The sequence below is a fragment of the Hypanus sabinus genome, chromosome 14, assembly GCF_030144855.1.
Source record: "Hypanus sabinus isolate sHypSab1 chromosome 14, sHypSab1.hap1, whole genome shotgun sequence".
NCBI lineage: Eukaryota > Metazoa > Chordata > Chondrichthyes > Myliobatiformes > Dasyatidae > Hypanus > Hypanus sabinus.
In genome coordinates, this window is record NC_082719.1 from 47,111,678 (window position 1) to 47,139,504 (window position 27,827).

Consider the following 27,827-nt stretch of genomic DNA (forward strand, 5'->3'; position numbering starts at 1 on the left):
GTGCAAAACCACATCAAATTTTATTGATGTTCTTTGATAGCAATTCTTCTCCCCCTTTACCCAGTAACCACTTGCGGTTTAAATTGGGAACTCTGTTTCTTGGATTGAAATTCAGTGGACCATTTCAAACATAAACATTTCATTTATCCCTGTGAATATTTTGTTCAAATTTGAATGAAATCTTTTGCCTCGACTATTTTCATTCAACAACATAGGGCATTATCTTTGTTACTGTAGCATTAATATTCATTTTGCAAGAAATCACAAAGATGATCATCATTCTTAATATTCTCCGTCCATTGGACAAGTATCACAGAAGTCTTTGAATTTTAGCTGTTTATGATTACTCTGCTACATATAACATCATACTTTTTTTGTAATTGTCAACATATTTATATATAAATGTTGCGATATTAACCCTTGTTCTGTGTGTCCAGTAGAAATCCTATCACTTATTAAATTAGTAATCAATTCAATAATTCTTTATAATAATACTTATGAGTTCAACCAAAGGGATCTTGTGAAACACGTTGTGAGTGAATTTCTGATATCAACTGCTAGACTGGAATTTTGAATACCTGATTTGGAACTTTGCCCTCATTGGCAAATGTTAAGAAATTATAGCACATCATGCATAATGTACAAATGTGTATTTGCACTGTGAGTTTTGCCCGACCATTCACAGACTTGGAAAATTACCTCATTAAATTAAATTAATATTATTCACTAGTTCAATTACAGAATAAAATAGACCTCCCATCTACAAGTATTTGATTCTGTAAAAACACTTAAGCCAAAATTTGAAACAGAAATGACCAGTGTAATTACTTCTAATGAAAAATCCAATCTAAACTCATGCATATTTAGAATAGAAAATGTTTTCTGAGGATATTAACATTTTATCATGGAAAATGAGTATGGAAAGGTTTTATCATGAGTTTGTTGATGAACAACTTAATGTAATTTTGTAAATCATTTACAAATTTTTTGCAGTAACTGAACTTTATAACGTTCAAAATAAAATTTCAAACAAAATATATTTGATAAAAATATAAATAAATTGGCCACTAAATTGCCTTTTGTGTTTTTATTCATACTTCCATTCAAAGGTAGGGTGCTAATTCAACATATGTACAGTAGTTCACAGCATTAGGCTAGAATATTCAACCACTCATATAAGTATTTTGCATATGTGCAGTTTATAGAATTTCCAAACTAGCAATTCATGCATCAAGAAGAGAGATTAAATAATGTGATTTGCTCATCCTCTGAGAACATAACAATTATGTCACTTTTTCTGAAAAAGAAAACTGAGATAATATAAAAATTGAATTCTCAGTTTTACTTTTAGACCATAAGATATAGCAGCAGAATTGGGCCCATCATGTGTGCTCTCCCATCCATAATGGCTGTTTGATTAGCCCTCTCAATCCCATTCTCTTGCTTTCTCTCTTTGATGCCCTTACTAATCAAGAATCTAGCAACACTCTGCTTAAAAATGCCCAATGATCAGGTCTGCAGCAATGAATTCCACAGATTCTCCAGCCCCAGACAAAAAAAATTCCCACTAATTTCTGTTCTAAAGGGATGACCTTACATTCTGAGACTGTGCCCTCTGCTCCTTGACTTCTTCACTGTAGGAAACATACTCTCCACTTTATCTAGGCCTTTGATTATTCGATAGGCTTCAATAGAGTCCTCTCTCGTCCTTATAAATTCCAGTGAGTCCAGGCCCAGACCTGTCAAATGCCCCTCATAAACTAACCCTTTCATTCCTGAGATCATTCTCTGGAACCTTCCTGGACCCTCTTTCTTAGAAAAGGGGCACAAAAATGCTCACAATACTACAAGTATGGTCTGACCAATGCCTAATAAATCCTCAGTATTACATCCTTCATATTCTAGTCCTCTTGAATGAACTGAATGCTAACATTGCATTTGCCTTCCTCACCATTGACTGAACATGCAAGCTAACCTTTAAGGAATCCAGCATGAAGACTTTCAGGTCACTTTCCGCCTCTGATTTCTGAATTTTCTCCCCATTTAGAAAATAGTATGTGTCTTTAGTCCTTCTACAAAAGTGCATAACCATACACTTCCCCACGCTACATTCTACACGCCATACCTCTTTGCCCATTCTCTTAATTTGTAAATCCTTCTGCAGAATCCCTACTTCCTCAATTCTACCTGCCCCTCCACCTATCTTTGTATTGTCCACAAACTTGGCCACAAAGCCATAAATTCCATCATCACATTATTAACGTATAACATAAAAGAAAGCGGTCCCAATACTGATCCCTGCGGATCATCACTAGTCACTGTTAGCCAACCATTCCCTTCATTCCCACCCTTTGCCTGCTGCAGTCAGCCAATCTTCTAACCGTGCTAGTAGCTTTCCTGTAATAACACGGGCTCTCATCTTGTTTAGCAGCCTCATGTGCCTCATGTGCAGCATCTTGTCAAAGGGCTTCTGAAAATTCAAGTAAACAATGGGAAGGAAACCATGCTGATTTTGACCTATTTTACCATGTGCCTCCAAGTACCCTGAAATCTCACCCTTAATAATGGACTCCAAAATCTTCCCATCCACTGAAGTCAGTGGTTTTACCACTAGCCTTATAGTTTTTTTAGTTGCCTTCTGTTGGGTTTTAATAACTTCTCAATCTTCTTAACTTCTCATTAATTTTTGCTGTATTCTATGCCCCATATTTTCCTTTTATGTTGTCTTTGACATTCCTTGTCACCTATGGTTGCCACATCCTGCCTTTAGAATACTTGTTCATCTTTGGGATGTATCTATCCTGTGCCTTCTGATTTGCTTCCAGAAACTGTTCTGCCATTATCCCTGCTCACGGCCCTACCAATCAACTTTGGCCAGCTCCCCTCTCATGCCTCTGTAGGTCCCTTGACCTGACTGTAATATTGATACATCTGATTTGAGCTTCTCTCTCTCAAACTTCAGGGTAAATTATGTCATATTATGATCACCATTCTCTAAGTGTTCCTTTACCTTAAACTTCCCAATCAAGTCTGGTTTGTTACACAATACCCAGTCCAGAGTTTCCTTTTCCCTTGAGGGCTCAACAACAAGCTGAGCTAAAAAGTCATGTCATATGCATTCTACAAATTCTGTGTTTTGGGATTCAACACCAACCTGATTTTCCCCATCTACTGTGCCTGTGTATTGAAATCCCCCATTAATATCATAATGTTGAACTTCTTACATGCCTTTTCTATTTCCCACTGTAATATGTATGCCACATCCTGGCTACTGTTTGGAGGTCTGCATATAACACCCATTAGAGCTTTTTAACCTTTGCAGTTTCTTAACTCGACCCACAAGAATTCTACACCTTTTGATCCTATGTCGCCTCTTTTTCAGGATTGGATTTCATGAGTTAGCACCAAAAATTTTAACCATGTCAGGTTGTTTGAAATCTCAGTTGGTTTCCCAAACAACATTCAGAAGATCGAAGCTTCTCCCAATACCTGACACACAAACTCTACATTACTTTATGTTGTGCTAACTGTTAACTACAGATGTGGTGGCCCAGTCAATCAGCCACTTGTAAGTGACCATAACAAGAAATGGAATAGTGAGGCACGACTGAAGGGCTTGGTATTCCTCTGCTCCTTTGTGACTTCAGGTTATAGAAAACTCTCTATAACTTGAATTAGGAAATAGTACTGAATAAAGCAAAGGGCATGCAGTATATTATTCTTCGAGAAGGTAACTTGGTTGTTTCTAATAACAATGGTTTGGCACATGCACAAATGGTCAAACTGTCTTGGTGTAGAAGGACATTGCAATCCTGCAGGTATAGATAATGAGGTTTAAGACTATAAAGATGTTGGGCACCACAGTAGTGCTGTGATTAGCGTGAAACTATTACAGTTTGGGGTGCTCTGAAGTTTGGAGTACAATTCCGGCGCCATTTTGTATGTGCTCCCTGTGGAATATATGAGTTTCTTCTGTTTGCTCTGGTTTTCTTCCACAACCAAAGACATACTGGGTAGGCTAATTGGTCATTGTAAATTGTCCCGTGATTAGGCTATGGCTAATTGGGGTTGCAGGGTTGCTGGGGTACCATGGCTTGAAGGTTGGGAAGGGCCTTCTCCGTGCCGTATCACTAAATAAATACAATAAAAATGAACATATATCAGAGGCAATGTCTCCTTGAGTAAGGTGTGAACCTAGTGAAATTACAACTGTGTGCCAAATCCCAGTGAAGACAGGTCAATAATAGAGCTATGGAGTCTCACAATCAGGTGATGAGGTCAAACTCCAGTATAGCCAATCAGATCCTGTGGAGTATAATCATATAGTAATAGATACTTGGGTAGCAGGAGCACATCTTCATCCTTGGTGTAGTCCACACAGTGTAAGGGGAAGGATGAGAAGTTAGCAGATGCCTTCTGTCAGAAGGGGATCAGTCAACTGTCATATTTAACATTGCCCAAAGTACAGCTGTCACAGTTATTATATCCAACGAATTTGATTTGACTCATGTGGTGTCAAGATGTTTCTCAGTTCAGTTCACAAAGCAAAAAGCTCTGGACTCTGACCACATCCTAGCTGAAGAGCTGAAGACACATTCTCCAGCTGATGGAGAAAATAACTGATACTGCTGTCAAATGAAATCTACTCACTAGTATTCTGTTTTACAGTGCTCACACCAACTCAACCCATGAGTCTTTTACAATATTGATTCAGATTCTGTGGCACAGCCAAATGCTTGAGGAGAACTGAGAGCTGCTGCCCTCAATATCAAGACACATTTGATCAAACTGAGCTGCTGAAATTGGGCTCAACACACAACCAGTAAAGCGACCGATCAGTAGAGCTGTGGACTTCAGCGAGATACACCAGAGTGAAGAGTCTAAAAGGAGACAGCTTTATAGAACAGGTGACAGAGTAGAGGAAGTCAGAGTAGGAGGGCTCAACAGGCCTTCGGCGATAATAGGTCCAGGTGAGGTAGTAGGTTACTTGTGAAGAATAGAACTAGGAGTATGTCAGTGAGGCCTGTGTTCTGTACTGGGTGTCAGATGTGGGAAGTCCAGGAGACTCCCAGCCTCCCGAATGGCCACATCTGTGCCAGGTGCGTCAAGTTGCAGCTCGTTAGGGACCGGGTCAGGGAACTGGAGATGCAGCTCGATGACCTTCATCTGGCCAGGGAGAGTGAGGAGGTGATAGTTAGGAGCTGTAGACAGGTAGTCACACCCGGGCCTCAGGAGACAGAAAAGGGGGTAACAGTTAACAGAGGGAAGGGCAAGAGTCAGATACTAGAGAGTACCCCTGTGGCTGTCCACCTTAACAATAAGTACTCCTGTTTGAGTACTGTTGTGGGAGACGACCTACCTGGGGGAAGTAACAGTGGCCGTGCCTCTTGGCACAGAGTCTGTCCCTGTGGCTCAGAAGGGTAGGGAAAGGAAGAAGGCAGCAGTAATAGTTAGGGGGTCAGACAGGTAATTCTGTGGACGCAGGAAAAAAAACATGGATGGTAATTTGCCTCCCAGGTGCCGGGGTCCAGGATGTTTCTGATTGCGTCCACGATATCCTGAAGTGGGAAGGTGAATAGCCAGAGGTCGTGGTACGTATTGGTACCACTGACATAAGTAGGAAAAGGGAGGAGGTCCTGAAAAAAGACCACAGGGAGTTAGGAAGGAAGTTGAGAAGCAGGACCTCAAAGGTAGTAACCTTGGGATTACTGCCTTTGCCACGTGAGTGAAGAGAGAATAGAGTGAGGTGGAGGATCAATGCATGGCTGAGGGATTGGTGCAGGGGGCAGAGATTCAGATTTCTGGACCATTTGGGCCTCTTTTGGGCAGGTGTGATCTGAACAAAAAGGGACGGATTGCACTTGAATCTCAGGGGGACCAATATCCTGCCAGGGAAGTTTGCTAAGGCTATTGGGGAGAGTTTAAAATAGAATTGCTGGGGGGTGGGAACCGAACTGAAGAGATGGAGGAAGGGGCTGTTGGCTCACAAATAGAGAAAGCCTGGAGACAGTGTGAGAGGGAGGATAGGCAGGAGATAGAGAAGGGATGTACTCAGACTGATGGTTTGAGATGTATCTATTTTAGTACTAGAAACATCATGAACAAAGTGGATGAGCTTAGAGTGTGGATCAGTACTTGAAGCTATAATGCTGTGACCATTACAGAGACCTGGAAGGCCCAGGGGTAGGAATGGTTGCTTTGAGTGCCATTCTTTAGATGTTTCAGAAGGGACAGGGAGGGAGGCAAAAGAGGTGGGGGACACGGCACTTTTGACCAGAGATAGTGTAACAGCTGCAGAAAAGGAGGAAATCATGAAGGGATTATCTACTGAGTCTCTGTGGGAGGAAGTTAGAAACAGGAAGGAGTCAATAACTCTACTGGGTGTTTTTTATAGACCACCCAATAGTAACAGGAACATCAAGGAGCAGATAGGGAGGCAAATTCTGGAAAGGTGTAATAATAACAGAGTTGTCGTGGTGGGAGATATTAATTGCCCAAAAATTGATCTGCATCTCCCTAGAACAAGGGATTTAGATGGGGTGGAGTTTGTTCAGGAAGGTTTCCTGACACAATATGTAGATAAGCCTACAGGAGGAGAGGCTGTACATGATCTGGTATTGGGAAATGAACCTGGTCAGGTGTCAGGTCTCTCAGTGGGAGAGCATTTTGGAGATAGTGATCACAATTCTATCTCTTTTACCATAGCATTGGAGAGGGATAGGAACAGACAAGTTAGGCAAGTGTTTAATCGGAGTAAGGGGAAATATGAAGCTATCAGGCAGGAACTTGGAAGCATAAACTGGGAACAGATGTTCTCAGGGAAATGTACATCAGAAATGTGGCAAATGTTCAAGGGATACTTGCATGGCATTCTGTGTAGGTATGTTCCAATGAGACAGGGAAGGATGGTAGGGTACAGGAACCGTGGTGTACAAAGGCTGTTGAAAGTCTACTCAAGAAAAAAAGAAAATCTTATGAAAGGTTCAATAACTAGGTAATGATAGAAATCTAGAAGATTATAAGGCGAGCAGAAAGGAGCTTAAGAATGAAATTAGGAGAGCCATTAGGGGTCACGAGAAGGCCTTGGTGAGCAGGATTAAGGAAAACCCCAAGGCATTCTACAAGTATGTGAAGAGCAAGATGATAAGATGTGAGAGAATAGGGCCAATCAAGTGTGACATTGGAAGGTGTGAATGGAACCGGAGGAGGTAGCAGAGATACTTGATGAATATATTGCTTCAGTATTCACCATGGAAAAGGATCTTGGCAATTGTAGGAGTGGCTTAGAGTAGATTGAAAAGCTTGAGCATATAGACATTAAAAAAGGGGATGTGCTGGATCTTTTGGAAAGCATCAAGTTGGATAAGTCACCAGGACTGGACGATATGTACCCCAGGCTACAGTGGGAAGCAAGGGATGAGATTGCTGAACCTCTGGTGATGATCTTTACATCATTAATGGGGATTGGAGGGTTGCAGATATTGTTCCCTTATTCAAGAAAGGGAGTAGAGATAGCCTGGGAAATTATAGACCAGTGAGTTTTACTTCAGTGGTTGGTAAGTTGATGGAAAATGATCCTGAGAGGCAGGATTTATGAAGATTTGGAGAGGCATAATATGATTAGGAATAGTCAGCATGGCTTTGTCAAAGGCAGGTCATGCCTTATGAGCCTGATTGAATTTTTTGAGGATGTAACTAAACACTTTGATGAAGGAAGAGCAGTGGATGTAGTGTATATGGATTTCAGTAAGGTGCCCTATGCAAGGCCTATTGAGAAAGTAAGGAGGCATGGGATCCAAGGGGACATTTCTTTGTCTATCCAGAACTGGCTTGCTTGCAGAAAGCAAAGAATGGTTGTTGATGGGTCATATTCTGCATGGAGGTCGGTGACCAATGGTGTGCCTCAGGGATCTGTTCTGGGATCCCTTCTCTTCATGATTTTTATAAATGATCTGGATGAGGAAGTGGAGGAATGTGTTGGTAAATTTGCTGATGACACAAAAGTTGAGGGTGTTGTGGATAGTGTGGAGGGCTGTCAGAAGTTACAACAGGTCATCAACAGCGTGCAAAACTGGGCTGAGAAGTGGCAGATGGAGTTCAACTCAGATACGTGTGAAGTGATTCACTTTGGTAGGTCAAATTTGATGCCAGAATCTAGTATTAATGGTAAGATTCTTGGCAGTGTGGAGGATCAGAGAGATCTTGGGGTCCAAGTCCATACAACACTCAAAGTTTTACCTCAGTTTTACTTGCTTATCTACCCAGACTGCAAGAAAGAGAAAGCCTATTTTCACGTATTCACCACCAGCCACAGATTGACAATATATATGATCTTAACGTTGTTGCCTGCATCCCAAGAGTATATAAAATAATAACACTATTGGCCGTCTCTGACATTCTAAAGCCTCATAGTCGCTTAACAAGCCAATGGGAAACCTATGGCCTGTCATCTTGGAGCTTGTACAATAATACCATATTTCAACACCACATTCTGCGTGCTCTTCCATCTTTAACCATTCCCAAATACTCACAGATTTTTACTCTGTTTCTAACATAACACAAATGTATTTTATTCTTCTTGAGCAATGTGGTTAATTCATAAGTAATCACAATGATATTTAAGGCATATGGTACGTCAGAGGCAATTTGATAGGGAAGTTTTACTTCTATGTTTAGATTGCTTACTTATTACACATACAATATTTTTTTCTCTATTGATATCTATAGGTCAAAACAAACAAAGAAGCACAATGATCACAAAAATCAGACCTCTCTGCCAATATTTTCTCATTTCCTCCCTTGGCCTTCTTTTTTGTGGGGGACTGTTTTTGGATGTGTGACATCAATTGCCTGATGAAAATAATTTAAACCATTAACCAGAGCTGTACACAAGCTTTACTGGAAACTTACAATGACAACACTTGCAAAAAAATGATTATATACTTCAATTTTAATTTTCTTGTTACTAAAAAAGCAACAAAATTAGAAACTTGTTATTAAAAAAGCTTCTTTGATTATTTTCTTTCCCATATCTTATTCACTGAGCTTGGAAGTACTTGGTAAATCCAACCTGTTATGTATATATGAATTGATTTGAATGCATTAAGAATCCAATGTTGTGATAGGCACAGAAAATAGCAGATGAATCAAACTCATTCATTTTCTGCTTTTTTTGTTCACATCACGGATGTTGAAAACATAAAAACGTGTTTTTTATGGTTATTCTTTTTTTGCTCACTTCATTAGCTGATTATGAATATGATGAATTTTCCCATTCACTCTGTTCTCAAAATAGTCTTATGTCATCCTCTGAAAATAATACCTACTGTAATAATTTGTGCTGCACTGGCCTAAATTTTTCCCTTCATGACTCATTGGTTCTGTAAAATTAAAAAAGTCTTTAGAAGTGGCAGGCAGGTAAGAACTGAAACTGGAGGACCAATTAATTGTAAGGCTCTGTTCCAGCTATATAATATTAATTTAAATTGTTATACGCACTAAAACTAATAGAAATGAGGAAACTATAAATAACTATAAGCTCCATTTGGAGTTATTAAAATATCTTTTTCAGTAAAATTTTGGCCGTTGAAATGTCTTTTCTCAGGTTGCTGGTCTATGTCCTCAGTGATTGAATTTTCAAAATGGTGGAACCACAATCTCTAGTGAATTGAAGGTCACTTTGCAGAAAGACTCTGGTTCTCTGAAAACCCATTGGAGAAGGGGTGATGAAACCTGGCACAAGAGCTAGAAATGTCCCGATCTATATTGCTCATTCGATCAAACCAGCAGGAGAGTTCTTGTGTTCACATGGAATGAAGGCAGTTGGAACCACAACATGATGTCTAACTTAGAACTTCTGACTGCAGAATGATGCCACTTTGGAGTTGGCTGACTATTGTGGAGATGAAAGGGCAGGGAGATCTAATTTTTTGTGCCTACTGGGTAAAACTCGTCACAGATCACATGTTGTTGAGAGTCCACTGCGTCTGGATGTTTCCGTCCTCAATGTAGCTGAAGCACAGAATGACGTACTTTTATAGAGCAAATTTTCCCCATTCAAAAACTGCCCTTAGCATGTTTTTTGTCAGTATACATGTCCTCCTCTCTAATAGGGCAAATAGAAACTCTCCTATCAAAACCCTGACAGAGGTTCCAGCCCTTCTGGTGTGCTCCTCCATGTGCTTCTCAATAAAGTTTAGAATCTTATGGCCAGCAAGAGTTCAAGTATTCCCTAAAATCAGATTAGGTTTTCATAATATAAATAATTTAGAAAAAGAAGACAAATGCAAACTTACTAACACCCAAAACTGAAGATCAAGTGAAAACAGAGAGCTCCCTTATTTTACCTTTCTAGATTTTAAACAGCTGTCAACTTATTAAAATATCAATTTATTTCTTAAATATATCAACTAACCTATTTGCGGGCACTTGCATCAGCTGCTGACTATTACCTGGGGAAAGAGGTTTCAGTGGTATCACAAGGCTGAAATTTGTGTCAGTCATAGTCACAAAGTCATAGAGTAGTACAGCACAGCAAACAGCCCTTTGGTACACTGCATCTATGCTGACCATCATGCCTATCTATACTGTTTCTGCTCATTTCTATTTCCTCTTCACTGTCTTGTATAATGTGTGTGTACTATATTTTGTGTGTTGTCTAAACCTGGGTGCTTGTGATATTACTGTGAGTTTTTCATTGTACTTGTACCTCACGGTACTTGTGTACATTACAATGAACTCAACTTGACTTGATCTGACTCACTTACCTGCATTAATTCATATTCCCCTCTGTTCATTCAGGTACATCTTAAATGTTTTTCCCATTCCTGCCTCTATCACTTCCTCTGGCAGCTTATTCCTGACACTGTCCACTCTTTGTGCAAAAACATGTATCCCTCCAGTTCCCTTTAAATAAACTCCTTCTTATTTGTCTAAGCTTTAGACACCTCTAGTATGGGAATCAGACAATGGTTGTCTCTGTCTCTGATAATTTTATATCGCTCAGGTACCGTGCACTTGAAGAAGTATAATATCCTTTTAAGAACTGGCAACTCACCAGCAATGAAGATATAAAGAAATGAGATGCTGCATGAGTCAAATATATTGCAGACAAAATCTTGGGCTCTGATCACTAACTATCCAAGTTTCTTTGGAGGAGATTGCAGTAGACAATATTTTATGAGCGTCACATAAAAAAAGCCCAGAGTAAAAAAGAGCATTAGAGTGCTGGGAACAGAAAGTACTGCTGTGCTTTAAGTGAGAGATAAAACTAGTTCAATGATTAATCACTATTTAGCTTATCATTAATTCTAGGAAAGTACATTAGAATTTTTACTGAAAGATCTGATAAGGAAACATCCAGGGATAAAAGTATAATAAAATTAAAGTCAACATAGATTACTTAAGGGTTTTTTTTCTAGTCCATAGCAAGTTCTTTAAAGAAGTCAGAGGCAGTTAAACTTCAGAATTCTTTACCTGAAGTGTTGAGGAGTCTAGGTCAATGGAGGTGTTAAAGAGGAGATAGCTAAATTTTTGAAAAGTTGAGAAATTAATGTTTATCCAGAACTGGCACAGGCAAGGAATTAAGACCCAGGTTAGATTATATTGAATGATGGGGAAGGCTCGTGGTGGCTGGTGGCCTACTAATGTTTCTGTGTTCTTGTATCGCATGAAGAAGACAATGCCAATTTTGCAGATCTGCTCTACGTGGACTTTGGAAAGATGCCGCACAAGAGGTTCTTGAGCAAGTTATCAGATGCAAGATGGCTGCAAGTAAGAGAACATGGGGATCTTCAGGGAAAGAATATAAGTATCCAGTATGGCAAATTGTGTAGTGTTGGCATCATGGATCTCTGTTGATCCACTGCTCCGTTGTCTTTTGGAAATAGAGATGTGGTTTCAAATCTGCAGATAATCCTAAATCAACAATATCCTGACTGAGAAATATATCATCACTCTTCTTTTATTTCTGGGTGAAAATCCTGGAAATCACTACAGAACTGCACTATGGGACTAACTTCACCATAAGGACTGTTGAAGGTGGTTCATGCTACCTTTTCTAAGGAGATTAGGATGAGACGGATGTGCTAACATTGACAACAGAGGCAATAACCCACAAGTGAGTAAAAATAGATATGGATAATAATGTGAAATCTGCCACCAGAATAATGAGCAAACACATAGTGTGTTGATAAGTGGCAAACTGTTTGAAAGTAGTCAATAAAATTGATCAAAATGGTAGCATAAAATGATCTACTGATATAAGTGCAAAGGAAATATTGATGTTTAGAAATGTTCATCATCTCTAGGTGTATTACTTTAATCTCTAGATGGCCAATAGGCATTTGGTCCATGAACCTAAGTGATAGATCCAGGTAGCCCAAAGTGCTACCTTCAACTAACAGGATGGTGGGGTAGTTACCAGATAAGTAACTTAAAAATGTCACAAAAATCAACAGATGCTGGAAATCCAAAGCAACACTCACAAAATGCTGGAGGAACTCAGCAGTCAGGTAGCATCTATGGAAAAGAGTAAACAGTTGACATTTTTGGGGCAAGACCTCTCATCAGAAGTGTCAGTTTAAATTTCACCAAGGAAGCTGTGAAACAATTCCAGCTAATAACTTGGATATTTTTAAGGCAACCAGTCTCAATGAATGAGGACTATGAAACACTAGATGGTTCCTTCAAAACTGATCCTGCTCACCAATATCCTTTGCTTGTAGAAAACTGATACTCTGACCTGGGTTGAATTACATTGTGAATCCAGCATTGCTACAATGTGGTTGGTTATCTTAACTGCACGAAGCAATAATAAGTATAAAACTGATGGACCACGGATTTGACTGGACACATGTCAAATTGGCCCCGATCCAGTTGATCTTGTAAAGACTTTCTCACAAACAGTTGAGGGTTCCTTTCTGATGTAAGTCATCCTAACAGACTGCTTCAGGTCACTCCTGGAATATATCCTGTCTCTTACCATCAGAACAAAGCTAACAAAAGTAGTGATGGTACAGTGTTTTACAGGTGGGAATGAACTGCCCTGGGAGCCCTCAGTGTTGACTCCAGACTCCATGAAATATCCATGCATCGGGTATGATACATCACCTATCATTTTGCTTCATCTGATGAATCAGTGCGGATCCATGTTGAAGAAAATGTGGAAGAAGCAATGGGAGCCGAATCACTTTTGGTGGAGGACTTCATTGTCAACCATTAGAAGTGAAATGATTGCAGCGCTGCAAGCTGAGCATTGAACTATTGTACCAGCTCATGAATGAACAATGTACTTGATTCCTTGCATGAGAGGTTTGTTGGATGAAGAAAGATTAATATCTCTGGATTTTATATATAAAAAGGAGGTGAAATCCTATCAAACCATAAAATTGTGTGAGATCTTGACAGGGGAGATTCTGTGATGATGTTTTTCGTGTGGGGAGTCCAGAATTGTAGGGAAAAGTTTCAGGATAAGTTGGCCAGCCACACACACAAGAGATGAGGAAAAGGTCTCTCAAATGGTTGTGATCTTTGGGAATTCTGTCCCCAAGAGGAGTCATGCAGACTAAAGGTTTTGAACTACTGAGAATCAAGGATAATAAGATTTGGACAACTGTCTCTAATCAGTCATCATCATATTAAGCAACAGGAGAGAGTTGCTACTTCTTCCCATATACCTGCCCTTCTGGTCACCACCAAATGGACACAAATGGCTGTTAACTCCCAAAAGCATATTACTCATGCGTTATTACATTTGAATGTAGGGGATGAAGGCCATCTGTCTAATTTCTGGCTTTATGAACAGAATGTAGAATGAAAGGATGTGTTAATGTGCACACAGAAACATAGACAATAGATGCACGAGTTGATCATTCAGCTGTCCGAACTTGCTTTGCTATTCAATGGGCACTAGGCTGTTGCTCTGTCTCAGTGCCATACTCCCATACCATATATGAGAATTGATCTACTTCCTTCTTAAACGTATTCAATGACAGAGGCTCCTGCATCATCTGTGGCAGAGACTTCCACGAATTCATTACCTTTCAAGTGAATGCATTCCTCCTCACCTCAGTCTTTCATATTTTACCCTATATCCTAAAAAAGTAACTCCTCATTCTGGACCCCTCATCTAGTCTGCACCAACTTATGATCAGAGTCAGAATTTTCAACATTTCCATATGTTCTTTGTTTCCTATATTTTAGTAAATGCAGGCCTCATTGTGCTGACAAATAATCTGCTGGAGGAGTTGAGTGGGTCATGCTAGAGGAAATCAGCAGGCAAGGATGCTGCTTGACCCACTGATTCCCTCCAGAGTCCATCATCTGTTGTCTCTTGTGTCTTCTAGTTGAACTAGTCTCTGCTCAAAGAACAGTTCTGCCATTCCAGGGATCTTGAGATCTTAGGGAGCTCTGATGCACTTTTTCTTTGGCAAGTGTATTCTTTCTTTGACAAGGGGACCAAAACTTCACAGGTGTGGTCACACCAAAGTCCTGTATAAATCTACAAGATGTTCTTCTGTTCTCAAAAACTCCAGCTGTGAAGGCCAACATACCCGATAGAAGTATTTATTTGTCTATTAAGATACAGTGCAGAACAGACCAGCTATGCTGCAGCTACCCTTGGTTTAACCCTAGCCTAATCACAGGACAATTTGTAATGAGCAATTAACCTACCAACCAGTAAATCTTTGGACTGTGGGAGGAAACCCAACTGGTCTCAGGGAGAAACTCCTTACAGGCAATGGTGGAAATTGAATCTGGGTCACTGGTACTGTAGAGCATTGTGCTAAGCACTACGCTACTGTGCTGCCCATATGTGAGAGGCTTAGACGGAGTAGATAGAGTTACCTTCCCATGTTATGGGTATCAAATACAAAAGGGCTTAACTTTATGGTAAGAGGATGGAGTTTTCTTGAAGAGAACCTGGGGAGTAGGTTTTATATAGAAAATGATTGATATTTGGACTGTAATGCCAGAGAAGGTGGAGGAATAAGATAGATTTAGAAAGAAACTTAAAAAGGCAAGGCATAAAAGGGTTCAGTCCTAATGTAGGCATATGTAATTAGTGTAGATGGTCAAAAAGGATGGCAGAGAAAAGGGGGCTGAAGGCCCTCTTTGGTACTATGACTGCATGGCTATGATTCATGACCATTTGCTTTCTTAAGTAATTGTTTTTGATGTATAAGCAAACGTAAATCCCATTGTGCATAAACATTTCTCCATGTAAATGATACTTCATTTAGTTACATTTGCAATTATCAGGAATTTGCAATTTGTTTAAAATAGAATGAAGCCTCTTTGCATCCTCCTCACAACATGCAATCCCATCCAGTTTTGTAATGCCTGCTACTTTAGAAAAAAATCCATTCCATTGCATAATCCAAATCATTGATGGAAATTATAATTAGGGGGCACCTAGGCACTGTTCCCTCTAGTCAATACCTGCAAGCTTGAGAAAGTCTCATGTATTCTTTCTCCCTAATTCCTGTCTGTCAGCCAATTTTCAACCCATGCCAATGTATTCTATATACCAACTTCTTATGAGGGACTTTATAAAAGACTTCTAATGTTCCAAGTACACCACAAAGACAAGTTCTGCCTCATCTATCCTAGCAGTCACATTCTCAAAAAAAACTCCATTAACTTTGTCAAACATGATTTCTTTTTCATATATCCATGTTGACATTGTCTAATTCAGAGCATTTGCTGTTATCATAGACTACAACATTTTCTATAATACTTATGTTAGTCTAACAGGTCTTTAATTTCCTGTTTTCTCTCTCACCTTCTTATCTTGAGTAGTGAATTTTCATTTACCACTATCTGATCTCTAGGTGATTCTGTGATCTATAGATACATATTTGGAAAATGCCAGTCAGGGCAACTATTGTTTCCGCGGTTACGTCTGTTAGTACTCAAAGTATTCAAAGTATGTTTATTATCAAATTATGCATGAGTATGCAATCATGAGATTCGTCTTCCCCACAGACAGCCACAAAACAAAGAAAGCCGTGGATCCCGTTCAAAGAAAAGCATCAAACGCCCCCCCCCCCACCAAATTGTGCAAACTGCAAAAAAACTGAGCAAAAGACACAGAATATAAAACACAAAATCAAAGGAGTCCAGACCTATTTAGTTCAGCTCAGAGCAGTTCCATTAGAGCTGTGTTGTTCGTTACCTGCAAGCCCCCCCAGTCAAACGTGCCCAAAATAGGAACAATCAAAAACTAGAAACACGTCATGAACTACAGAGTTCAATCCATAAACTGTGTCAATTAAACCTTGCCCAAGACCCAGAGGGAGAGAAAGAGCATTCAAGTGCAGGGACCTTCTTCTGGGAGTAGTGAGCGATAGGGAGACAGAGAGACCATCACTCTCTTCTGGCAGTGCGAGTGAGAGGCTGGTAGACGGAGCTGAACACTGGCTCGCATTCCACTCTTGCCTTGATGACTTCAATCTTCCCTGAGCTTCAGTCAGCGAGATCAGTGAGAAATGGAATTGATCCTGGGCTCGCGCCCTGTCTTGTCTTCCGGCTTCTTAGCCTTGAGGCCGCACGCATTGCTCGAAATCTCACTGAACACCCTTGGAGACAGCAAAGTGCCAGGTCATTCATTCGGCTAGAAAGCACAAAACCAAAATGTAGATCACAGGCTCCACCAGTAGCAGAACCATATTTGAATGAAAAAGGTGTAAAGGAAATGAAAGAAGTCATTTCGTGAATGGTCTGGAGGATGTCGCTCTTGGCCGTGTTGTTCATTGACACTAACTTCTCCCAGAATCTAGATCTATGGATTTATTGGCTTATAGTGCCTTTAATTTCTTCATCATTTTGTCTTTCTATCACTGATTTCCTTTAATCCCTTCTTTTCAGTAGGCTCTTGGCTTCCTAGTATTTATAGAAAGTTATTTGAATCTTCATCTATGAAGTATTTGTATAATTGTTTTGCCATTTCATTGTTTCTCATTATAAGGAGGCACCATTTGTTTCACTAATCTTTTTACATTCTTACAGAAACTTTTATGTGTCTTGCAAGTTTACTCTCATGCTTTATGTTCCCTTTTGTAATCAGTTACGTATTATTAATGAATTCTAATCTTCTCTCAAACTTCCTACAGTATCTATTGTTTTCACTGGTAACTTACATGCCTTGTCTTTGAAACTAATTCTATCTTTAATGTTGTTCTTAAATCTTTGTGTCACTTTCCCTTTTTTTCCCTCCAGAAAGAAATATATAGATGTTAGTTTACTTGTTTCTTAATGTTGCCAGCCTGTGGAGGCTTGTCAGCTTCAAGGACCCCATCAGGCGATGCCAACTCAGGGCCACTCATGTTGGAATGCCTGTGAACAAGATGCCAGATGAAGATTGAGCCAACCCTGGCTCCTGAACGGACAGACTTGTGTCTGCCCCTCCTGGGCCATGCCATACAAAACAGTAACAACTTGTTTCTTAAACTTAGCCATTGCTGAACCATCATTGTGCTTTCCAATGAAGCTCCCTCTCTGTGATAGCCAATTCCCTCCTCTTACTTTTAGTTTCCTTTGTTTAAATTTAAGACCCTAGAAGAACCTCATATTCTACTTCATTTAATGAAGAACCCCATCGTGTTGTAGTTACTCTTTTCTAAAGCACCTACACAAAATGGTTAATTAATCATAAATCCTTATTGAATGGTGCCCAGGGTAGTTTGTTCCCTAAATGACCTCTTAATACTTGGACTAAAAATAGCTACCTGGAACACACTCAGAAATTCACTCTCATATTCCTAACTAATGCATGAGATTTACCCAGAGCCAAGACTGACCAGTATTGCAATTAGGGTTAAATTGCTGTCTCATGACAGATAATATAAAAGATTGAGAAATTATAGCAAGATAATAGTATGCTTCTAAGTCTGAAATGAAATTACTAGAGACTAGTGGAGTTACCAAGCCCAAACATGAACTCTAAGTGTTTTAATGCTACAGTTACTCTCTGTCCTCCAGAGGTAGCTTGCCTATGTTCGGGCCTTCCGTAAATCCTGAAAAGTGGGGGGATGGATGTATGGAGAGGGAATGGAAGAGCTGGTTCCTCTTGTTGGGAATAAAGGAAGGCAGATATTAAGATTCTTAGCCAAATGCAAGAAAAGAGAGAAATAGCGAAGTTGTAAAAACTCAGAGAACAATTTGAATATATGGTAATAAAAACCAATGAGTGGCTAAATGTCTGGAATTCACACAAAGATAAAGCAATGCTGTATCTTTGATTTATCTTTGGAGTTGTTGTAAGATGGTGACATGCTTGATCACAGAGACTTCTCTGGGCTAGCCAGTGGCATAACAGTTCATCTTTTATGTCGTTTTTATGATTGTGAGACACTGCTGGATAATAAGAACACCATGTGCTGCAGGTCTTCCTCACTAGTAAGTTGCTGGATAGCAGTGAAGCTGTGACAGGGGCTTGTTGGGTACCGTATTGTTACCTGCTGTGACCACCTAGGGAAGAAGGTGTTGGAGGTGGTGCATGGTGCAGATGATTGTCTTGGACATTTTCCTTGTGTTCACAAGACCCCTTGGACATTGATAATGTAGAATTCTGCAAGTCTGGTTTACTGGTTCATCGGAGAGAACAATAGCAGGAGAGCTGCCTGGTCTGGACTGCTGCGTGGAGCAGGCCCTCAAGCCACAGCGTTGCCTGTTGCAGCAGCTGGGGAGGCGGTATGGGAGAGTGCAGGCACACTGGAATTTGTGCTGGGCTGGGGACTGGCCCCTCCTGTCAGTGATGCTCTCCACTGTTCACTCACACAAAGTCAAGCTGGACTGTGTTCATTGATGCATGATGAGGAACTGCTGTGTGCTTGCTCTTACAGAATCATGGCTCCAGGACAACATCCCATGCAACATCGATCTTCAGGCCATGCCCCTCAGGGTCTTGGGTTAATATATGTTTTTGGGTGACTGTATATGCTATCTTAACTATATGTACCAGGTGCCGTGTACTGTGTGTGACTGTATGTACTATTGTTTTGCACCTTGGCCCCCAAGGAACATGTGAAGGGTTGAATGGCAATTGAACTTGAACTTGTACAGACCATGCTACACAAAGGATGTCAGAGACATACAATGGGCACAATGATGATTCACTGAAATTATATCAAAAAGAGAAACAACAAAAAAGCTTTAAAACCAATACAATTTTATAGCAACAGAGAACATGAAGGGGATTTTAGGACCTTGAAATGAATTGAAGAAGTGAATAGCAATGAATTGTCTCCCATTGTCAGTAACAAATACATAAGAAATTTGGAACAATCACACACTAAATAAATGTGTTTATGGGAATGATAATGAGAACATTGTGTGCTTTACAATTACGACATCATTTGAAACAGAAACAATAACATCATTTAAAAGTGTAATGGTTTAGAACTTAAAATGGAAATGTTAACCGATAGTACTGGAGAAAGACAACGCAATGGGAATACAGTGAACAGTTTCAATGGGTGAAGCAGATTTGCAAACAATTCAAAGACCTAAGTATGTTTCTGAATTCGTTCACTATATGCACAACCTCCTGAGGATAGGTAAATTATCATTCTAACTCCTGTTGTGACTTCTATTCACTGGCAGTAAAGTAGTATTCTAAAGTTAATAATTATATATTTTTAGTATAAAGATAAAATGCTTGGGGCATACCATCCTAGAAATGTTCATTGCTGCATTCCAAGAGAAAAGGTGAATATCTGGAATGAATATTTACAGATGTAAACTGACTATCCATGTTGTTTATTTATCTCTTTCACTTAAATTTCAACAAATTGAAAGCATTTTACCATCAACAAGCAGTAACAAAAACTCTCCTGTTCTGACCGACTGATCCATACACTTATAAATATTGAGCAACAAGTAATTTGATTCGAAATCAGGCTGAGCTATACCTAGGCAATGGCGCAGATGACTCGCCATTTACTCAGAGATGCCATGTGGGAGGGGTGTTGAAGTGTTGCATTGGGTTGCAGTGAGGATTCTGGATGGGGACCCTTTAACATCAGGAATGAAATTAGCCACAGGTCACATTTAAAATATTCTCGTACATGTTGATTACTTGAAAACCAAGTAAGTAGGACATAGTGGGAGTGTGTGAGGAACTTACACAGTATCGGGCATGAGTGTGGGGAGGATGTGGCAAATACCAAACGTTCAGAGGTTGTTGAATGGGCTGGGCACAGTCAGAGAGTTGGGTACATGCGAATGGAGGCATGAAGAATGAGGGAGATGAGAAATTGTTACGGGTGGAGGAATCAGAATTGCCGGGACTGACTAGAGGATCAGTGTGAGTGAATGGAAAATGACTGGAGACATTGGAGTATGGGAGACTCTACTTGAAATCTGAGATCATTGTAAGGAAGACTGACTAGCTTCTTGGTCCCAGAGGAAAAATCCTTTCTCCTATTGACTGTCGAGCAAGCTTGTAAATGCACAATGAATTCAAGAAACTGGCATTAAAAACTGGACTTTTCAGTGCAGTTTGAAATTTAACAAGAGAATTAGAAAGAACATCAGAAGTCTGGCATTTCTCAATGTTACTTACCTGCATAGATTCCTTATCTGTAGACATTTCAGCTGTCATGCTGTAAAAATAACAATTCTATTAAAATGCATTTATGCAGCTTCCCTGAAGACTTCAACTGACTGAAACCAAAGGTAGGTGGCTGGAATTTGGCCTGATGTTTAAAAATCTTTCATTCCCACCTTTGTTCAACTCATTCTTTTTACAGGCTTGAAAGAAATCCCTAATGCAAATTTAAAAAATCATATTATTTGGAGAAGCTTGAGCTCATTTGTGTAAAATACTCATTAATGAAGGGCAGTTATAAATTTACTTTAATATTAACTCAGGTGAAAAAACTCACTAGTTATGGTTAGCACAAAATCTCACTGAATTTCAACTTATTATGAATTCAGCATTGCCTCTCATGATTTATCATACATATATGATACGTTACTTAGTCTGGTCAGAGATACTTCTCCCGTTTTCCTTGGATTTCATTGTTCTTCTAATCATCCAGAGATCAAGTTGGTTTGGGTGATGGAGAGGAAGGTTCATAAGGGATTATAATTGTGTGGAAATTGAGCTTGCATGCTTGTGTCCAACTTAATCAAGTTATTTAAATAAGTTATTCAGAGAGTTAACACAGAAAGCTACAGACAATGCTGTCTTTAAGACTTGTCTTTATTTGTTGCAGCCACCACTGGCTCTCGAGTTTGGAAGAATAGTAATCTACACTACTAGCCTTCGTGTTGTGAGGGCAACGTTTGATCGATGCGAGTTAGTAAGGAAAATTTTCCAAAATCACAGAATAAAACTGGAAGAAAAAAACATTGCTTTGAACAGTGACTATGGAAAGGAGCTAGAAGAACGTTGCAAGAGAGCAAATGAATCTCCTTCTTTACCTGTAGTGTTCATCGATGGCTGTTACCTAGGGGTAAGTTCAGATGTTCTGACCAAATACCAAACTCCATATATGCTCTTATGATTATGCTGACATATGGGCCAAACTGCAAATCAAATAACATGCTTCATCATTTCAATGGCAAATCATTCTGGTTTTTGCATTCTTCCTATCGTCTACCTGCTTGAGCTACCCATTATATTTGTGAGCTGATAGAACAATTCAGGTTAATTGTTCCAAAGAGGATGGATTTTAAGTTCACACTGCTTTTCAAAAGAAAGCACTAGTTATTTTCATTGCATTTGTTCTAATTGAGGCCAGTGAACCGAAAAAAAGATATAAAAATTACCAGTGGACCAGTGAACTCCGAGGAAGAATTGCTAATGTTATGCTGTTTTGAAGAAGCTGCTAACTGTGCAGCTACAGCAAATGCCACAGACAGGATATATGGACTTCCGTATAAGAGCAGTTACTTCCGATGAAGCCTTCTATATGCTGCTGTCGTTTTTGACCTGATGTCTTTTACAGAATTGCGCAAAGAACAATAATTGTCCTGAACCCACATATCCATTGGTTTCAGGATAACTATTGTCCTTTACACAGTTCTGTTAAGCATCTAGTAGAGTCATAAAGCATAGAGTCATGGAGCACTAGAGCACGGAAACAGTCTCTTCGGCCCATCAAGTCTATGCTGAACCATTATTCTATTAGTCCAAAGGACCATTGCACTTATACCCTTCCCATCCATGTATTTATCCAAAGTTCTCTTAAAAGTTGATATTGCACCGGCATCTCATTCCTCATTCTCATCATCCTCTAAGTGATGAAGTTACCCTTCATATTCCCCTTAAACATTTCACTTTTTACCCTCATCCTGTGATCTCCAGTTCTAGACTCATCCAACCTCAGCGGAAAAAGCCTGCTTGCATTTACTTTGTCCATACCACTCATCATTTTATATGCTTCTTTCAAATCTCTCCTTATTCTTCTGTGCTCTGGGGAATAAAGTCCAAAACTATTTATCCTTTCCCTAATATTCCAGTCCTCAAGTCCCAGCAAATCCTTGTAAAGGTTCAATCTTATTAATATCTTTCCTACACGTTAAGTGAACACAACTGCACATAATACTCCAAATTAGGCTTCACCAACACCTTACACAACTTCAAGATAATATCCCAACTCCTGTACTCAATATTTTGAATTACAAAGGCCAATGTTCTAACAACACTCTTAATGTCCCTTTCTATTTATGACCACTTAAAAGGAATTATGGATCTGATTACCAGGTCCTTCTGTTCTACCATACTCCTTAGTGCTCTACTGTTCACCGTGTAAGTCTTACCCTGCGTTGTCCTTCCAAACATGCAGTATCTCATACTTGTCTGCATTAAATTTCATCCGTCATTTTTCAGCCCATTTGTCCAGCTGCTCAGATCCCACTGCAAGCTTTGATAGCCTTCTTGGCTGTCCACTATGCCCCATTTCTACAATCTTTACATAATATTCTGGAATGGAGAATGTCAAAATTACTTGGTAAATTCAGGATTCCAGTGTCCCATGTCTAGTGAAATGAAAGCAGAGAATTCTGAAAGTACACATCCACTTCAGAAACCTTCTGTGAGAGAGCAACTTGTGTCATTGCACCGATCTTTCATTAGATCTTTCAGTTAACTTGAAATGGTAATGCCGTTTCTCTCTTCACAGATTCCGCCTAACCTGCTGAGTACTTCCAGCCCCTTTCTGCTTTTATTTCAGACTTTTTCTGGAACTATCCAGAAAAACTATCCAAACTATCTGGAACTATCCAAACTATCCTAGTTCTGATGAAGCAGCAGATTTAAATACTATTTGTAGCAGATCTCACTAGCTCTATCTCCAGAGACAGCTTACTCACTGATGTCCTTGGACTCTCACAGCTACCTGGACTAGACCTCTTCCTACCCTGTTACTTGTAAAAACACCAATTCTCTCAATTCCCTTGCCTCTGCTGCATCTGCTCTCAGGATGAGGCTTTTCATTCTAGAACGAGGGAAATGCCCACAACCACATCTCTTCCAATTCATGCACATCTGCTCTTACTCCATCCTCTTGCCACTCTATCAGGGATAGGCTTCCCCTTGTCCTTGCCTACCACCCCACTAGCCTTCATGCCCAGCATATAATTCTCTGAAACTCCAATGGGATCCCGCCTCCAAGCTCATCTCTCCCTCCCCCCCACTTTCTGCTTTCCGCAGGGATTGCTCCCTATGCAACTCCCTTGCCCACTTGTCCCTCCCCACTGATCTCCCTCCTGGCACTTATCCTTGCAAGTGGAACAAGTGCCACACCTGCCCCTACACGTCCTCCCTCCATACCATTCAGGGGACTAAACAGTCCTTCCAGGTGAGGCGACACTTCACTTGTGAGTCTGTTTGGTGCCTGGTGCTCCCTCCTGTATATTGGTGAGACCCGACACAGGTTGGGAGACCACTATGCTGAGCACCTGTGCTCCATCTACCAGAACAAGCAGGATCTCCCAGTGGCCACCCATTTTATTCCAATTCCCATTCCCATTCCGATATGTCTATCCATGGCCTCCTCCACTGCCATGATGAGGCCACACTCAGGTTGGAGGAACAACACCTTATATTCCGTCTGACTAGCCTCCAACCTGATGGCATGAACATCGATTTCTCGAGCTTTCAGTATTGCCTCCCACCCCCCCTTCACCTTTTCCCTCTCTCACCTTATCTCCTTCCCTGCCTATTGCCTCCATCTGGTGCTCCTCCCCTCTTTTAATTTTTTCCATGGTTTTCTATATCTTTCACCAATTTACTTCCCAGCTCTTTACTTCACCCCTCCTCCTCCAGCTTTCACCTATCACCTTGTGCTCCTCCCTCCCCTCCCCCCACCTCTTAAATCTACTCCTCAGCTTTTTTCTCCAGTCCTGCCGAAGGGTTTCAGCCCGAAACGTCAACTGTACTCTTTTCCATAGATGCTACCTTGCCTGCTGAGTTCCTCCAGCATTTTGTGTGTGCTGCTCGGATTTCCAGCATCTGCGGATTTTCTCTTGTTTGAGATTTAAGCATTAACTGCTTCTCCTTCTAGAGATACCTGCTGACCTGTTGAGTGTTCCCAGAATCTTCTGTTCCTACAGTTTGTGGTCTTGTATACTGTTTACACTGATGCAGGATGTGCTTTCATAGTTTGAATAGCAGCATCTGATGTGCAGCAAACTGCACATTAATAAAACTAATGGCCACCCATAGGGCTTGCACAGGCTGATCAACCTTACGATGAACTGAGACTTAGCACCAATTCATATATACTCTTGATTGAATTATAATTGAAATAGCGTAAAATTATATTTAGCTGTGTATATTTCCTGGCATGATCAATTTCAATAAACCTCTTCTGCAAATGTAAATATTTGTAATATAAACCTTGTGCAGGGAACCCACTTTAGTATACAGAGTAGACCATACATGATGTTACAATGTGCATAGTGCTAATGAATGCAGGGGGTTAATGCTTCAGTTTACACCTTGTGCTATAGTTACCTGTGCTTTCCAGTTCTTGTGCTTAGCTACAGAAGAGACTCCACATGTACCATATGAAAGTACTTTCAAGATGGTGGCAAATTTCTGGTCTCAATGAGTGTTCAGTGTATCTTGCAGTTCTTTAAACTTGCTCAAGTCCACGTAACTTCAGTTTAGTATTGGAATATCTTGGAACCTGCTCTCGGAATCAGCTCCTGTGCACCTTCTTTTAAAAGGTGTAGGCTGGCTTTAATTCAGGCAGAATGTCATTAACGTCACAGAGGGTTCCCTATTGAGTCATGCAGTCACTCAGCAGCACAATGTGAACTGGAAGCATACAGAAATCATGTAAATGATCAGCTAGGATGACACTGGTGTGCCACCTACGTTAGAAGCTAAGAAAAGGCTTAATTGTACATTGCAATCTCCACCTCCATTCTGAGCTTCACCTAATTCAGCCTCCTTTGGTTCTCATTGCCAATCACAGAATCCTTGTTTTTGAAATACATAATTTCATCCTCTCGGGAAGCCCACTGGTTTGTTCTAATCACTTTGAATTACAGAAAATTAACATTTATCAAGGAACTGTCAGGATTACTGCTGGGTAGAATACTGCTAAAGCTCTACACTGGCATTCATCAACACATTTAAATATGCTTTAGTGAACAGCAACATCTGACAGGCAAATATTAGTTCCCATTATGTGGGCCCTTCCTGATCAGGTAAACATGTACTCTTTTCAGTGAACCAAAATATCTTGTCATGTTTTATTTGAACTCTGTATGAGGCAGTTTGTTAAATGTAAAAGAGAGCCAACCTCATCATTTCAATTGTTTAAAAATTCTGTTAGAGCTCAATCTAGTATTGAAATGAAGAAACAAAAATTTAGGTCAGGCATTCTGACACCTGTCACTGAATTCTCAATATGATTCCTTACTGTCTGAAACTTGGAGCGGAGCCAACAATTATACAAGAATAATTAATTATCCTAAATGCCCTCATGAGTGTGATGGAGAGCGGCCTTCATGAACGGTTGTCATCTTGCTGTGTGGGAATACCCACAATGCTTTTGGGGAAACAGTTCCAGCATTTCACTAGGTTATGGCGAAGGAATAATTATTTATTTCCAAGTCAATGTGATGTGCGACTTGGAGGTCAACTTTCAAGTGGCAAGTTTCACTTGTGCCACTGACCTTAGGATTGGTTTGTTAAAGTGTATGTGCCAATATTTTAATTATGAAGTTATTGCATTTAAATTGGAGAAAGTGTGTGAAGATTTTTGGTGATCCTTTATGTAGCTCTTCTCGAACAGCATGCTCGATCATTTGTGTTCTCAGAATCAGCATTCATTTTCTTCAGTGTGAACTGTACTGAACAATGCACATTCATGCTTCTGCTGTTTTACCATAATGCCGTACCGTATACAAATTAGTGAATTGTCACACGTACTGAGATATTTTGTTTTGCATGACATCCATGCAGAACTATTCACTACGATAGTGCAATAAGGTAATGCAAGGTAAAATGATAACAGAGTGCAGAATGAAGAGATACTGTTACAGTGCAGGCAGACAATAAGGTGCAAACCATGAAGAGGTAGATTTTGAAATCAAGAGTCCATTTTATCATGCTAAGGGATAATTCAACAGTCTTATAAAAGCAGGATAGAAACTGTTCTTGTGCCCAATGGGGTTGGTGGGGGAAGAATGGAGAATATGCAGGGTAGCTGAGGTCTTTGATTATGTTGGTTGCTTTACCTAGGTGGCAAGAAGTGCAGAGGAATCCATGAAGGTGAATCTGGTTTCCAGATGTAGTTTTACCCCATTCATCTGTTATTGCCCACATTTGATAATTTCCATCTTTTTGCTATTTTATCAGTGCTTCAGCATAATTGTCTTAATAGTCACCCAATTACACTTACTGGTCACTTTATTAGGTATAGGAGGTACAGTACCTAATAATGTGGCCACTGAGTCTATGCTCTTGTTCTTCAGCTGCTGCAGCTCATCCGTTTCAAGGTTCAATGTGTTGTGCATTCAGAGATGCTCTTCTGCACTCCACTGTTGTAACATGGAACTCACCTTCCTGCCAGCTTGAACCAGTCTGGCCATTGTGCTCTGACCTCTCTCATTAACAGGGCATTTATGCCCATGGAACTGCTGCTCACTAGCTGTTTTTGCTTTCACACCATTCTCTGTAAACTTTGGAGACTGCCGTATGTGAAAATCCCAGGAGATCAGCAGTTTCCGAGATACTCAAACTCCCTGTCGGGCACCAGCAATTATTGCATGGTCCAAGGCACTTGGATCACATTTTTTCCCCATTCGGATATTTGGTCTGAACAACAATTGAAACTCTTAATCATGTATACACGATGCCATATGATTGGCTTATTAGATATATACATTGATGTGCAGGTGTATAAATATACTTAATAAAGTGGCCTCTGAGTGTATCATTAATGAATGATTTTAACTATTGATACCACAATGTAAATAGATATTTCTGAAGATTTTTTGTATGACTCTCTCGGGTGACCAATAGAATATTTTTTCCAAGTAGAACATTATACTAATCTTCCTGATTGAAATTGTAGATTTATTAAAGCCATTTTAGTTAGATGTTGTCTTTCGTCTCACTTCCTCTATCACACCCAGCCTACAGTGGACTGGAAATTCTATTTCCACCTGATTCCACCTGGAAATCCTTTTGCAATCCAATGCATCCCATTCCCGCCATCTCAATCATTCCTCACTGACAACAGGAGCATGAGTCATGTAATGACATAGTAGCCAAGACAGAGGCTTGGTTAGAGAATGCTGAGTTTGGTTGGGAGAGTTGGGAGAGAGATCAGATGGATGGAGGATAAAGATCTGGGTCT

General features: G+C 40.1%; 1 protein-coding gene across 1 annotated transcript in view; it reads left to right on the forward strand.

The window, feature by feature from the left end:
• The window catches only part of grxcr1a (glutaredoxin and cysteine rich domain containing 1 a), a 49,777-nt gene that overhangs the window by 3,906 nt on the left and 18,044 nt on the right, over positions 1–27,827 (forward strand). Inside the window, exon 2 of the mRNA XM_059989118.1 lies at positions 21,222–21,461. Within this exon, the coding sequence (XP_059845101.1) occupies positions 21,222–21,461 (240 nt within the window). The remainder of the gene's footprint in view (positions 1–21,221; positions 21,462–27,827) is intronic.